The 16,269-nt window shown below is 41.2% G+C and overlaps 1 protein-coding gene across 8 annotated transcripts in view; it reads left to right on the top strand.

The window, feature by feature from the left end:
- The window catches only part of tns1b (tensin 1b), a 229,136-nt gene that overhangs the window by 185,921 nt on the left and 26,946 nt on the right, over positions 1 to 16,269 (top strand). For all 8 annotated transcript variants that reach the window (XM_036569578.1, XM_036569561.1, XM_036569569.1 and 5 more), the window contains 2 exons: positions 9,453 to 10,967; positions 14,517 to 14,603. In XM_036569578.1, the coding sequence (XP_036425471.1) occupies positions 9,453 to 10,967; positions 14,517 to 14,603 (1,602 nt within the window). The remainder of the gene's footprint in view (positions 1 to 9,452; positions 10,968 to 14,516; positions 14,604 to 16,269) is intronic.

Below are 16,269 nucleotides of genomic sequence, written 5' to 3'. Positions count from 1 at the left end.
TCTCAGATCTGATGATGCAGCCACATACATCATATCCCACCGGAGGATGAAGGCTCATTTCTTATATCCACTTTCATGGCCTTCTGTAAAAGTGCACGCTCCAAAACATCTTTAATGCATATTTAATGTGCTGTGCTTAAGAGCTGCTCTTACAGCAGGTGGAGCAGACAGAAGAGCCAGCGTGTGCATGGACAGCAATTTACCCCCCTTTTGAAGTCTGCTCCACCTGCTCCAGAGCCATGTCAGAACTTCAATGCTGCTCAACAAGTCTTTACACTACATGAAAATCATCAGCTAAATTATATAGAATCTAGAATAGAACTGTAAAAGTTGTTCACATTCACACTTTCATTGTGTACATTTATGCACATGCATGTTTTCTTTGTACTTGCACTGTCTCTCTTTCTCTTCCTAGTTCTCTATCAAGGTGCTATATGCTAACTTTACTACCAAGTCTTCAGTCCCATCCAGTCAGATTTGAAATGCTTCTCAAACAACTGACAGCTCGTCTTCATTCCTAATATGGCTAATCGATTTAACTAGCAAATTTGGTTAGCAAATAATATTAAACTACAAACACTCTTAGGTAGCTAGCTTGGTGCACATGCGTGACTTTTAGTACATTTAACAAAAGTAAACTTATTTACTATATGTGGAAAAGGGCTACAGTATGAACAAATGTTTATTTATTCATACTGATTTAGCTTCCTCAGTCATGACAGCTGTATCTGGCTTTGCGAATCAAACAACATTACAGTCAAAACTACCATCCTAGAGTTCAGCACTGTTTGCCTTTCACACAAACCGAAGGAGCTGGAGCTTCCATTTTAATCGAGTATACACTCTAACTATTCTTTAAAGCCTGTGCATGTACACTCAACCAACTGTTGACCAGTAAAACGTTGAGTACCTGGACTTCACAAACTGTAGGGTTTATCTTGCCCTTTATAGCTCTGCATATTAATTATGAAGTATGTTTCTTATTCAGTACATGCTAGTGTCAACATGAGTAGATATCCAGCAATAGTAACTGAGTGCATTGATTGAAGGCATGAATGGCCTTGCCTTTGAGTGCTGTCTGTGCTTTTAGTGGCTGGGGGCAGGTGCTGGAGGTGACTGTACTGTGTGTTGCTTCTCAGTAGACACTGTTTTTCATTCTTGTGCGTTGGCACGTTTCTCATATAACATACCGTCGTCCCTATTTACAGTGTACTGGGCTATTTCTGACAGACACACATACACGCCCTCCTGACATTCAGACTGGACTCAATTCTCAATGCTCATTGTCTATAATCCCTGTAATTTTACACTATTCTCTGTCTTCCTTTTGTACTTATGTCTTTGAAAGTTCAGGTTTAGGCCAATTTATTCTTTGAACATTTTGGGTTTATGTTTCTCTAGAGCATTTCAAAACCACCATTGCATTAATTTTCCTTTTTTTTCAATTAATTCATTTTTTAAGATATTTGGGGCCATCTAGAGGTTCACTCAGGGTCAGGCTCACAGCTAAAGTTTCAGTTACTTTTTCATTTTGCAGATTTTACTGATGACCAGTGACATATAAACTCTGTAAATCGGCTCAGTGTCAATGCAATGGTGTAACGACTCGTTTAACCTCATCACAAACATCCATCAAGGGACCCATTGGCAGTCTTGACATCTTACCCACCACGGACACAATAATAATTACCCCTTTTTAACAGCTGTTTGCCCTCTTAGTCACAAAATATTAGCCTGTGCACTCCTGCAGTGGGGCTTGTATACCTCTGCGTGTGTGAGGAGATGTCATGCAGAGAGCAGAATTTCCAGGTTACTCAGATGTCTGCACTCTTACAGTTCACATGAGGCCATCATCAAACAGTTGGGACACCACAGCAATAATGTTTTAATAAGTATTTTGCTGGTTGCATGTCATTTATGCTTTAACTGGGGCTAAAAGTTTGGTCCAAACCCTCATACAGCCTGAAAACACACATCGAATCAGCCTATCACCAGTCAAAGTGCGAAATAAAACTTCACAATTCTAATGATAGTGGCAGTTAAATTACTGCATAGCAACAATAATACCTGTCTTTAGATTAGCAAGTAATCTAAAAAATACTGAAAAAATATGACATAATAAAATAACCAGCTGATCAAGAAATGCTATATATATATATATATATATATATATATATATATATATATATATATATATATATATATATATATGCAATTTCCCATTCCGTATTTTATTTCCCATTTCCCATCAATTCACAAGCGTGGGCCTCATGGACATGGTGCTAAAGTCTGTCAACAACATAAGTGAGTAACGCCAGCATGCCAGATTAAGGTGCAGAATAAAGTAGAGAGAGGAACTAAAGCAGGGGAAGATGCAGAATAAAATCTGTTCAGAGTAGAAGGAAGGCGGACCATGGGAATCCAAACGTAATCTGAGCTGGACCCAAGCCCGACACAAACTTGTCCCAACCTGACCAAATTTGACATAAATAGTTTGGTCCAATCAAGTTCTAACATATTTTGTGCTATAATGTCAGTATATGAAGAACAGAGACTGCATTTTCATCATTGACACTATTTGGCACACCTTGACTTACTGGTCGTTTTATAAGGGTCCTTATACATTGTTAGAAATAAAGATTCAGTGCAGGTACATTTTTCATTCATCAATGTACAAACTATGTAAATGTTCTCTCAAAGGTATAACAGTGGTTTTAAGGTCCAGTTGTGTACCTTAAATAAGTTTTTCTCTCTGGAAAAGTACATATTTGTACCTTTTCAGAACCAAATTTTTCAAAACAGAACATTAAAATAAAAAGCCTGGAGACGAGACAGGTTTTCAGAAGCAGCAGCATTGCTGAGGTTTTTAAACACATTGATGGTTGTGAATGGTCCACCACACAAAATATCCAGCCATGTTTTTGGTCAAAAACTGAGCATTAATTAGGAGCTAGAGGATGGCTAACACATTATTGATGGTTAACAGTCTCTAACTTCCACTAGCAAGGTGGACCTGTATGGTAAGTATTTCTAAGTGGTCAGTGAGTGGAGAGTGATTTTTTTTCTCATTGTCTTGCTGACTTCTAAATTGCATTATGCTGAGAAATATACACTCAGCAAACAGGACATTGTGCTGATCTAGTTTGGTCGAGAGCCAGCGCTGGGTCCTTGAGACCTACCTGAGCCTTGGTGTTTGGGATCAAGGGTGCTTTAATGGTTCAGCCATTGACTCACCACGAGTGGACATCAATGAAATGTGAAAGCAGATACTGTTTCACCTGCTGGCTATTAAGAGGTTCGGATAAGGAACAAACAGAATAAATCACATACCCCACTTCCATGCACACACACAGCGAGCTCCCCCACTGTGCTTGTAAATCATTATTATGACTGAAGCCAAGGTTTCTTATACCATGTTCAAAATAGCACACTTCTTTTACCCTCTTAAACCAACACTGAGCTTAATGCCATGGAACTCCCCTGGAAATCATTACCTTCCATGGCTCCATTCTTACATAAAGCAGTCATCAGGAACTTTACCTATGACCAGGCACCCACAACTTTATCCCCTACCTTTATCCTCATAAGCTCATGTTATGAAATCAAATGTAATCTAGCACAGTGTTTCTCAACTCCCAACACTAGATGTTTTTATTGTAGCACAGCAAAAGAACACTTGCCTTAACTACATGTTCATCCGTGAAGCCTTAAATTAGATGAATCAGCTTGTGCTTTGTGCAGGGATACAGCAGGAAAGTATGGTGTTTTGGGTGAGTTTGAGACCGAAGTGAAGCTGCTGAATTGCGTGTGGTCTTTAATTGGAGCTCAGTCTTCACTGTTCTTGTATCGGAGTTCAGCTAGACGTTTCTCATACCTCTGATCAATAAGCTGTTTGCATAGCTGAATTCTGCGCTACAAGGAAAACATTGTGATTGTCTGCCAGTGCAATGTGCTGACCTGGGACATGTCACTGCTCAAATCAGATAGCATACACACATAGACAGTGGCCTCAGTGTAAACGACTCCTGTTTGCTTTTAGTCCTTTTCGATTGTAAGTTATTTTCTTTTCCCTCCCGCTCCTTTGCTGAGAGATGTGTATGTCATGGAAAGCTCCTGTTAATTTTTGCAACACGGTTGGGTGGTATGAACTTTTCCATACTGTGAAGGGTGGAGGGTCCTGCAAACATTCACGCTGCTCTAAGCTCGAGCGTATGTACTGCGGCATGACTGGCTCTGTGCTGCATGTTATATGGAAGTAGAGTAACACTATTTTCACTTTTGCTCATCGTTGAGAATGAGGTAGAGGGCCTCCTAGGGTTTGTCCCATTTATTTTTTTATTCCTAATTCTGATAGCTTGGAAAGTCTTGGCTATTTGATATCATGATGCCTTATATTGCATCCATTGATTCACTCACTCATGTTTTGTAGGCTGAAAATTGTTTCCAAGGGGGAGCTATTAGCACTAAAATAGCATTTGGTGCTTTGCATCTGTAACACTTGTGTCCTTGTTAGAGATGAGATTTATTATTATATATATTATATATTATTATATAGTATTTGTTTTGTTTCACTTTCGCTTCTCTACACTCATCACTCAGGGGGCAACTCATCCCATTCTCAGGAATACCTAGGTATTGGTAGCCAGTTTGGTTACACAGTGTAAATGTCTGAGGAAGGCTAATTTATTTAATTTACTGTGCAAATGGCCATTAAGTACAAGTTACTTATTTTTCAGGAAGTATTTCTAAGGAAGTTAGATATAAGATAATGCACCTGCATAAGGAAGGGGAAAGTCAAAGGAAAGCATGTGGGAAAAAAACAATTTCTAAAACTGGAGCTGTTACTGAGAAAAGGAAATTAAAAAAGCAAATCAGACAAAGAAACTGATGGCATTCTCAAATGGACAGGCCACTCCAGAGCCCAACATTGAATGTGTTTGGGGTTACTTGGGTTGTGAGAATCAGAAAATGCAACCAACTTCTAAGACTGAACTTTGAGGTGTGGAAAAATATCCCTGCAGATTTCTTTGGAAAATTGAAAGCAAGTCTCTTTCAAGCTGTAATAAAGGCAAAAGTTGGACACTGAACAAAAGCTAAAAAGTTTTATATAATATTTAGCTGTCGATGCTTCAGGGTAATTTTCTGTTAAATATATGTTTTGGACTTTTTTCTGATGCTGAAAATAAATTTGTACTTGGCTGTTTTGACTGGAAATTAAATAACTGAAGGGTGGTCTTTGACTCTGCATGCAGTTTAATTTGAGCCTGCGAGTCCTCCTCCTGTGATTATGGGTGTCAAAGGGTGATATAGGTTGTCACACACAGATGAGAGTGAGTCTGTGAGAGGATCTGAGTATGTGAGTGTCAGAGAAGAGCGTGGACAGACAGAAAAAGGCCCTGTGATGTCACAGTGTTAGGCATCGCTCAGCTGGGAGAGGATAAAATCACGCCCATCTCAGCAGGGTTAGAGGACGCAGAGAGAGAGAGAGGGAGAGTGAGAGAGAGACGGGTCATCCTTTAGAGAACGTTTTGGTCAGACTCTGTCAGAATGAGTTTTGTGGCAGTAGTAGGAGGAGTGTGAGCCAAGCCTGCTCCCCCTCCACAACTCGCTAATGTTCAGCTAGCAGAAGAAAAGGGAGCAGAAGAAAAACTGCAACTCTTCAATACACTCTGACAATTGCAGTGGAGCTTGTGGACCGGGACGCTACGACAGGTAGGGAGGGTCGATCAGCTCCTCTGTTTTCCTTAAGTATTTGGAACTTTAAATAATAACACCCTTTCAGAGCACTTTACCGTGTTAGATATTTATACGAGTGCTGCCATGTGTTAGCTATTTATACGAGTGATGAGTGGGGAAGGGAGGATGTTGAGCGTAATATGGTAACCATGGTGGATCGCTGGAGCTCATAAGCAGGTGATAAAAACGCACGCTGAAATAGAAGGCGGTTCCTTTTTCAACAGAGAGGTGTGTCTCCTTACATTTGTAAAGCCGGCTGTCATGAAGAGTCTGGAGGCTAATGACCACATCAGGTCTTCACATGACACCATTGAGTCATAAGGGTGTTTTTAGGTGTAAATAAAACATGAGAACTCTTTAGTCTGTCTGATCCCACTGAGGCAAATGTCACGGTTTAAGTTTTAATTAGGATGGAGTTATGTGTGAAGTTGCTTTGAGCGTTGTCGCTGAGCTGAGCGTCTCTGCTTCTCTACAATTCTGGAAAGCCTCAACAAAACTGGGGACTTTCTGGTGAAACAGCAGCCAGTGTTGGACGATGGGGGGAAAACTCACTTTTTCCAGGTCTGGCTATTAAAGGGAAGTGCTGGCGTTAAGCCTGGTCTGATTGAAACGAAGCTAACTCACGCCTTTGAGCCAGTGTGTTTGGCCCGTCCCTTTAAAGCACATCTGAAATGCTCCCAAGCAGTACTTCGGTAAGAACACTGTGCACTATGTGGTGTATCCTATGCAAACTAGAGGTGCTGTTGTGAAAAGAGTGCTTGTAGTAACTAGAAATGATCAGTGTTTGGAAAAAGAAAAAAAAAATCCAAAGGAAAAATACACAATTGTACACAGTAGATGCCATCTGTATTCCATTGTAATGATCCAGAATTGAATTGTAATGGGAGCCATTGAATTGATAAGTGAGCCAGTAAATGTGTTGTGTTTTGTTTTTTTTTTCCATTACTTAAATCAGGAATTATATGTTTTACTGTATTACTTTGCAGTACATTCCTATTTGCTTAAATTGCATTTATAAGACTTTCTCAGTTTGCAGCTCTTTTTGAAGAGGCTTGACAGACATCAGCTTATGTATTTTGATCAAATTCTGACCCTACTAGGTCAAATGCCTAAATAGCCCAGGGCAGAGGTCATGACTCAGAGAGCCAAGAACAACCAAGAGGCTGCTAGGTCGACTCAAGCCATCTATCTAATATGAAAAGAGAAAGATGAGGCTTGGTAAGAGGGAAAAAGCGTCATTCACTCGCATTGTCCTAATAGTGAGTCATTTTAACCATCAGCATGTTCACTTGGTGATCATTTTTGAAATAAAAGGTTTGGAAAAAACAAAAAACAATGGCTGAGCCATTATTGATCCTGTGTTTTTGGCTATAACAGAACTGGAAAGCATGAATAAATAAACAACTTCCTGCTTTAATGCCGTCTCCTGATATTTTGGGTGCTAATATGTGAGTTGCAGGATACTGGCTGGCAACATGCTTTTGGTCATCTTCTTGTATTCCTAGAGCAACCTCATCTGCAAATTTTGATAATCAGCCAGACATTTCTCGAGATTCACTTTGAACACCCATGGAAGTATTTTTGTTTTTCCAATTAGTATTTTTTTAATTAGTGAATTGCATGTATACGTCACAGAATTTATTAATTCTATTTTAAATGCCCTCTTCACGCCTGTAATATAGCACTATTTTGAAGCATGTAAATAACTGACTGTTATTTAGAAGAGCCTCCACATGGCTGGGTTAGTGTTACAGTGTTACAACTAAGCCTATCTAAACAAGAGAGGTCCATATCCTCCCAAGTAAATTCAAAACAATTACATTTTTAGATGTATATATATATATATATATATATATATATATGTATGTGTGTGTGTGTGTGTGTGTACTGCTTTAGATAAAATAAATTTAGCAGTTTTTGACACAGTCTTTTTTTTTGCTAATAATATTTATTTTGATGCATATATATTTTTATATATATTTTATATTTTATATATTTTAGGCTGGAATTAATGACCAAAATCAACCATATGGCTACATGTGGCAGATTTACTTTATGAAATGATGTTGATAAATGTGTATTGCCTCTATTAAATAAACAAATAAAGTGATATGATGGAAAGCTCATTTGGTTCAAACAACATGTTACATGTAATTGTATTTAATAAATTGTGATTGCATCACTTTACCAGACTTTTTACTGACTGTTACAACTAGCCTCTCAATCTGTTACAATAATCCCCACCTATGGGCAAGTTGTAACATTTGCACTCAGATCACTTTTGGCTGGACTGTTCAGAATAGCAGGTGCTGGTAGCAAAGTTTACATTTAATTTGCATCAGATACTTGCTTGTATAAAAAGTCATGCTCAAATATTATACAAAATATTTAGTAAAAAAAACAACATGCATTAAGTCTTTCTCTCCCCTACTTACTGTTCTTACATTAACTTTAAAATAGCTCAGTACAGCCTACAGCTTAACTTGTATTGCCTTGTGCTGAAGTTTTCAGCAGCACAGTGTTCTCAGCCATGTCATCAGATCTGAGTCTCAAATACCCTGCATTAAAGCATCATGGGAAATCTAGCATAGGTGTTCCATGCTGGCTCTAACTGAATCAGTGATGTTTGGTCTCTTTAACGCACACACACCAATACTTTGCAGCCTGTGGATGAGTAAATGTCTCTTAGTTATGCACATATTTCAGTCTCTGGGATGAACAAGTGCCACATTCACATATAGTGAGTTTAGCTTCAGGACAGAAGGCAGCAATTTCAGTGTTTAGAGTCACAAATTAGCAACTATGAAGCTGTTTGTTCAAATTCTGTCTTGGCACAATGGGAAACTGAGGGTGGCCTTGAAAAAGAGAAGTAATTTCTCAATAGCCCCACTAAATGAAGCAAAGTAAAAGTTGATACTGCAGAGCAAGCAGTGGCTCAGTGGTTTGGGAAGGTCAGTGTCCAACATAATGTGTTGTGACAAAACTCAACCACAAGAAAACAAAACCATCATTGTCAGAGCTGCAGACAAATAGACTTCCCAGCTGCCCAAGCCAAAAAGTGTGTGTGTGAGGGTGTAAGCAGTGATTCCTTGGTTCCAAGAAGGCAGGAAATGCCTCCAACCTTTACTTGTGAGGCTATTTTTCCACGGGTGAGTCAGAGCTTTGGATAAGAAGCCTCGTAGCTCTCTTGGGAAGCTGTCGTTGAATCTTACCCAAGGGTGGGTTTGCATGTGTGTGGGTGTCTTTATGGAGGGAGGGGTTCATAATAGCATGAAGTAGAACTGTAATACAGTCGATTAACGCATTATTTTCCAGTTGGTCTCCAGTTCCTTTTGTTTAACATTCAGTAGGATAAACAAAGTAATTCATCAGCTTTTGGTGCATAGCGATACTCTGTGACTCAGCATCACTTTTTGTCTCCTGTTGTAGATTACGTAATAGTCTTGCACCAGCGCACAGTCATGCAGCATTAGTTGGATGCAGGTGTTTTTGTGCGTAAACACACACAAAACACATGTTTGTGATTAGTACTTAAACATTTAAAGGCTTACAAAACAAGCTTCTCTAATTTTACTGCTGTATGCCATTGCTTCACTTTCCTTTCCTTTGGTGTAAAACAATTTAGAAAGATTCAAACAGATGCTGATGCAGTTGGCTGTTGAACAAACATCTAAGGACTAGTAACAGACAACACTTTGTTTCTGTTTTTCCCGCAGACGTCATTCACACACAGGGTCCACTGGACGGCAGCCTGTACGCAAAAGTCCGAAAGAAGGAGTCTCTGGACGCTACAGCCAACGGCCTCCCAGCTGCGGTTGAGCACGCCCTGCCCCCTGTTGACCACGCCTTGTCTGTGAGCAGTGACTCGGGCAATTCAACCGCCTCCATCAAAACTGACCGCACGGATGAAGCCAACCAACAGCCGGCACCAGTAAGCCAGCCGCCGGCCCCCCAGCCCCTCAGCCCTGAGGAGAAGCAGGAGCTAGACCAGCTGCTTAGTGGCTTGGAGGCTCCCATGCACCGGCCGGGATACGCAAGTGGCCCTGGGGGAGGCGGGGGAGGCGGAGGAGGGGGAGGAGGTGGAGTTCTTCACCTGGTCCCGGCTCAGGTCCATGTGAATGGACATAGCAACATGGACAGGGAGACTGACATCTTGGATGATGAGCTGCCCAACAGCCAAGAGGGCAATAGTGTGGACAGTCTGGGGACACTGTCCTCTTCGTTCGAAGGCCGGGCCACACCTGCTGATCTCTACTACCAACCTGAGACTGTCATAAATGGTCAGGACGCACCCTATCTGGAGAAGGGCATACAAGAGAAAACCCCAGAACCTGTGACATTCCTCCCTGGCTCCACTCAGGATCAAGTGGGTGACTCTGGACCCCTGTCCAGCAGCTATGCTAGCCAGAATGGTAGCATTTACCGCTCGCAGTCATTCGGTGCCACACCCAGCAAAGACTTTGAGCTGAAGTCTATGCCCAAAGCCCCTGCCCGCACCACCAGTAGCAGGGATGCTGTCCAGAGGGGGCTCAATGTATGGCAGCAGTATGGTGTCCCAGAGGAGCCAGTGACAGACGGCATTCATTTCGGCCCAGCACTGCAGACCCACAGCCTGCCCGAGTTTCCCCAAGCCGCTTCACAGCGAGAAATCGAGCAGTCCATCGAGACTCTGAACCTGCTGATGATGGACCTGGACCCGGCCCTTAGTAATAACACCCAGGTGCCAAAGTCTTACAGTGCTCCATCCGGCGATGGGGTGGTGGTCACTACCCAGCCATCCTTCGCTCAGACGCAGGCTCGGCCCTCCTATCAGGCTGATGTGGCCATACATGCCCATTCGGGAACCTTTCCAGCAGGATTCAACCAGGTGCAGCAAAGGAACGTTCCATTTCAGCAAACTCCATCTCCGGTGCAGCCCCAGTTCACAGAAGCACCACAGCAGGTGGTCAGCCTTCAGAGATCTGATGCATACCCCCTTTCAGCTGCTGAACAGGATGGTCCTATTCCACTCCAATCCTCTGGGCCCTCCCCTATGGTTGGCGGTCTGCAGCTGAAGCCCCTCAATACATATCCTGCTAGCACAGTCTCTCAGTCCCCTGATCCACTGGAGTCAGACTCACATACTGTCCCGCACCGGAGCTATTCCTCTTCATCCTCCCCACTGCCCAGAGAGACCGAACCTGAGGACAGCAACTACAACCTGGAGGGGCTGGTAGCCCACCGTGTGGCAGGCAAGCTGAAACCTGTTTTAATCTTCCATGCTGCAATTATTACTGTCAATTTGTTATGCTACTTAAATATGGTTACAGCATTGCATAACAAATGACAGTTACATAATGAATTACATTTGATTTGACCAGTGATAAGGGCAGCCTCTAACTGTATGTTCGCATTATGAGGCAACAAGTCAGTCACCCCAAATCTTAATGACACACGTTGATGTGCACTCTGTCCAGCTTCTGACAAAAAAGTCTTCTATATATGGACATTATAAATTTACAAGTGTATATGCTTCTCTTCTGTTTGGGGTCTTTGTGATTGTTTTGAGGAATTTGTTGGAGCCAATGATTGAGATTGTTGCGTCCCCGTATCACAATTCATTTGCATGAAACTGAGAAAATCTCAACTGTATTTGTCACTCATCACTGAATTGCACCTGCAAATCTTCTTCACCTACAGGCAATGACTGGTCACTTTTCACTCTGTCGCCTGCTAATGTGAACTTAGGGCGAGAGATATTCGTTCTGCCTCTTCACTCCATGAATGAGTTTGTCAAACCCCATAACAGAGTGTGAGGCAAAAGGTGGAATCAAAGGAAGCAAATCAAAGACAAATGCTTCCTGTCTTTTCTTAGCTACCCAGCTTTTTTAGGGAGCATGCATAGATTGGATAACTGGACTTCAGAGGCACACACAGCCGTGTCTTTCTTCTGTGTTTGTGCGTTGGTGCTGACATGAGCTGAGTGAGATCACAAAGAGAGCATTGTGTAAAGTGTCGCTGGCTCCAGCTCTGCTATCAGGCCTTGTTCCTGCACTGTGGCCGCGCACACTCACTCTGCCAGAACAGAGCGCTCGTACAATGCATCTGGAGAAGTGCTTAAAAAATCTGGTTCTGAAGCGCTGAACAGGGCCCCGTGTTCCCCTCTAAACAAAGCAGCATAAAAAATCAGCTGGAGATAATAGAGTAAGGATCACTGAATGCTTGCAGGATGTTCACATCTTGCTTTTGAGAAGCTCGGTCTGGGCAGGTAAAAGAAATAGTTTTGCCATGAAATCAAATTCACACTATTTCCCCCTTATTTCAAACTCAATCAACCAGCCAAGACATACTGTCCAAATCGTATTTATTTGGTTTTGCACTGGAGCTGAGAGGCTATTGTAGCTAACAAGTAATGTTAGCTTATACTCCTCCAGTTAGCATAGTGCAAATTGCATGCCTAAATCAACAAACACTTGGCTCGGGCTTATGTGGTTTCTAATGCTGTGTAACACACAAATCTATAAAAGTGGATGAATATAGGAATGAAGTGATATGAGGGCCCATGATGCTGATATCTGATGTTTCTCATGTACATACCTGCTGATACCAATACATAAAAATGTATAAAATGCACCTAAATTAGCAATAGAAAGAATATAACATTTATTTCTTTAGAATTACATACGCAGCTCTTACTAGCAATTTTAATGCAATAGCCTAACATTACTTACTTAAACATTCCCTTCTTCTGGAGTATAATTATTATGTCATCAAGTCTCAGTATTAAATATCGGTCAGATCTAAACATCTGTACAATATCTATCTTTCTTAAGCAAATGTCTGCTGACACCAGTATGATTCAGATATAATGTTAGTAGTCATGTAGGTGTCATAAAGCCCTACAAATGTTACCTTCCAGTAAAATGTTCCATGGGTTTTTGCTGAACTAATCCTTTAAGCCAAACATTATTTGTCCTTTCCAGTTCTGAGGAGCGTTTTGTCACAGTGTCAACCAAGGTTAAAGCATTTTGCATTTGTTAAGATTTGCATGATGTCTCATGTGATCACGGTGAGGGTAGTTGAGTCAAATATAGCCTTTTTCTTATTCCCAGGCTTATTCCAGATGCAAATCTTTAAAGTTATCACAAGTGTAATTGACCAGGACTGTTCAAATGTTTGCTTCACTGGGCAAAGATAAGAAAAGCAAACTGCATAAGGAGTCTCAGTTTCAGAGTCTAGGAGCCTCAAGTATGAAGCTATACATTACTACAAAGTAGGGCTGTCACAAGCTGCGTACTGAGTGATAGGAATGGAGAATTTATTGTGGCTGAACACAGTTGCCCTCTAGTGGTGTCTCTAGCAATGAATGGAAGCCATCAGACTGCATCTGTATTTACAAAGTGCTGTAAATATTGACTGCAGGCTGTTAGGGGAAGCTGGGACGTGTGTTGAGGAGCATCATGGAGGTTGCAGAGGTGAGATCCTAATAAGTAAAACTGTTTTCCCTTTCATCTGGAATGGCTCTCCAGCCATACATGCCCCATCTCAGGCAAACATAAGCAGAGAGTTGTCTCAGCTACGCTAAGCCTCCAACCTAACAGAGGAAAGACTCTTTATAAGACTGCCACATTTCTCTTTTACTAGCATGCCTTGACCTCTGTTGACACAGACAAATATTGGTAAAAAGCAAGCGACCGCAGGAGAGACAGATTCTTTTGGGCTTCTTCTCCAATTTTTTCTCACATTCGATCACTGTTCCTTGCGAGCACTTAGCATGTTCTCCTTATCAGACTAGGCCCTTTTGGGGATTATGGGAACACTTTGCTTGCACGTGTTGTCTGAGGCAGGTTCACACAGATAGAGCTGATTGTCTTAAAGGCAAATGCAGGGTAAGCACATACCAGCGCTCATTTTTGATTTACCACTTGGATTATTTCTGAATTGCTTTAGAATTAATAAAATATGGGGGTTTTGAGCTCCACCCTCTTCAGATTTTAAGTAACAATGCCACAGTGAAGGGCCAAAATGCTTAATACTGTTTGATTTTCTGCTCTTAGATTGCATATGAATAAGAGATCCATGCTTATCTAGGATGATCATTATTCTTTGTCTGGAAACTAGGCTGATTAGATTTTAGGCTTGTTTTTTTCAGGCCATTGTTAAAAGGTAATTCAACCATTTTTTTTTTAATTTAAATAGCTAAGATATAAACAAAGTTATTCAGAGTGGTTTGATGTGAAATGCATCATTCTAAAGAAACCTGCCTAGACAAAACAGTTCCCAGTGGTGATAGGAACCAGACGCCTGATGGATTAATGCCTCTAAAAGCTCCTTCGCACAAAGTTGTTGTATGGATTTTTATGAATATGCTGCCTGATGCATAAGACATTGTTTTACTATAATTTGGAGATAATATCCAAAAAACATCTTTATTTGTATAATAGACATGATGACCCCTGGTTCCTATTGCCACCACTGTAACAAATCTTAGTTGATACATTTCTCAGCAGTTAGCCATTTCACATCAAACCACTCTGCATGACTTTGTTTACATCACATCCTTTGGAATATGCCATAATTTGGGAAATTGTTAAAGTTCTTCTTTGAACAACATTAATTTTCTTTTTTTTTTTCAAAAAATTGATTTTTTTTCTTCTCTCTTTCTCCTTCCGTATTCATTCGTCCTGTATGTGGACTGCTCATCTTATCATCACCTCCTCTCCACCCTCCTCTCCACCTTCCTTTGTCACCTCCTGCTGCCCTCCATCATCCCTGTGCTCCTTCCCTCCCTCCTGGTGTAGAGTACACTGCCCGCATCCGCCAACTCACTGACCCATCTGACCGAACTCCTCAACCTGACCACCGCCGCCGCTCTCTCTCCTTCTCTGGTTGGTCCCTCTCTCTCTGTCTCTATCTGTCTGTTTGTTTCTTTCTGTCTTTCCGTCTCACTCTCCATCTCTCTCTTTTTCTCTTTCTGCCATATATCTCTATTTTTCTCTTTCTCTTTCTTTCCGTCTTTTTTTCACATTTCTCTATTTCTCCATCTGTCACTCTCTTTGAATCTTTCTCTCTCTATATCTACCTCTTATTGCACATTGCGAAAAAATAGGTGATGGCAAGTGGAACATATTAAATCTAGTCAATATATCTAATATTTCTCATTTTGAGATTGTTGTAAAAAATAATATGAGATTATTCAACTTATTTTTAGTTTTTACTTCATTTTATCTAGAGAAATTATCTTATTTCTGACATGCAGTGCTCAGGACTGATTCTTATATCACTCACTCGCTCATCATCTAAGCCGCTTATCATGCTGGGCTGTGGGAGTGCTGGAGCTTATCCCAGCGCTCATTGGGCGGAAGGCAGAAAACACCCTGGACAGGTCACACATAGCAATGACGTCTTATTCTGTTGACAGATAATTTAGCTTAAAACCAGCAAAATTGTCTAAAAAATATGTAGAAAAAGGTAAATAATTGGTCAACTTTATTTGGATAGCCTACTCTAGATGCTCATCTTGCATTTAACTTGTATTCAGCTAAATATCTATTTAATTTACCTTACTTTTCCTGAACCTGCCCTAACCCTAATCTTTTAACCCTAACCTCAACCCGAAACCTAAATCTAACCCTCATGCTGGTGTTTAACTTAACTGTGGTACTAAAACTAACTCCAATTCTAACACTGTTATGTTTCAACAGACAGTGTTAAAAATTTGAACATCTATAGATAATCTTTTGGGGGCCATCCAAAGAATGTCAGGCCAAATCATTTATAATACTCCTACAATAATGTCATATTAGATATCGTCTGATTTAAGATGATTCCACTTACCAAGATATACATTTTTGCAGTGCTTTATTCTCTCTCTCTGTAACCATGTTTATCCATAACACCTCCTTTGTGTGGAATTTCACTTTATTTTCTCTCCAACTTCCCCCTCAAATGAACTCTGCTCTGTAAGACATGAACTGACTCTGGCCTTTCCTGCCTTCTGTTAGTCTGAGTGCAAAGCGTTTGCACCCGTTTGGGTCTCGCGGTTTGCTGACGACCCCAACAAACTAATTGCATTTGTATTAGTGGCTGAGTGAAGGTTTCACAAGAGTGAGACGTGCACAGACAAAGGCCACTCTGTCTGCGTCCGCCGAGTGCATGTCACAAGATACAGTTTGCCAAACTAGCCGAACAATACGGAGGCGTAGAGACACAGGATTCTTTCAGGGCCTCTCCTCCACGTCTGCTGTAGCATTTAGGAGCGGACAAAGCGTAATAAATCCTACTCGGTCCCTGAACCACTGTACAGCCCTTATCTGCCATTAGGGAATAAATGTCTAGGACGTGAACTGCGTTTTATCCTCACTGTACAGCAGCCAGATGCCAGCTTCCGCTCAGCTCTTCCGACTCACATCAACTTCAACAGAGGCTCCACAATAGCCTAAAAGTAGGCTAAGGATCTCTTAGACCTCATCCCAGATAACATTTCTCTGTTGCAGGGAAAGAGTGAGCTCTTTTATGCCTAGAGAAGTGAATGAAAAAGGAAAAAAAGCTTTT

Source organism: Colossoma macropomum, unplaced genomic scaffold (assembly GCF_904425465.1).
Source record: "Colossoma macropomum unplaced genomic scaffold, Colossoma_macropomum, whole genome shotgun sequence".
NCBI classification, from domain to species: Eukaryota; Metazoa; Chordata; class Actinopteri; order Characiformes; family Serrasalmidae; genus Colossoma; species Colossoma macropomum.
Note: the sequence above shows the minus strand (reverse complement) of the source record. Positions and strands in the feature narration are given on the sequence as shown.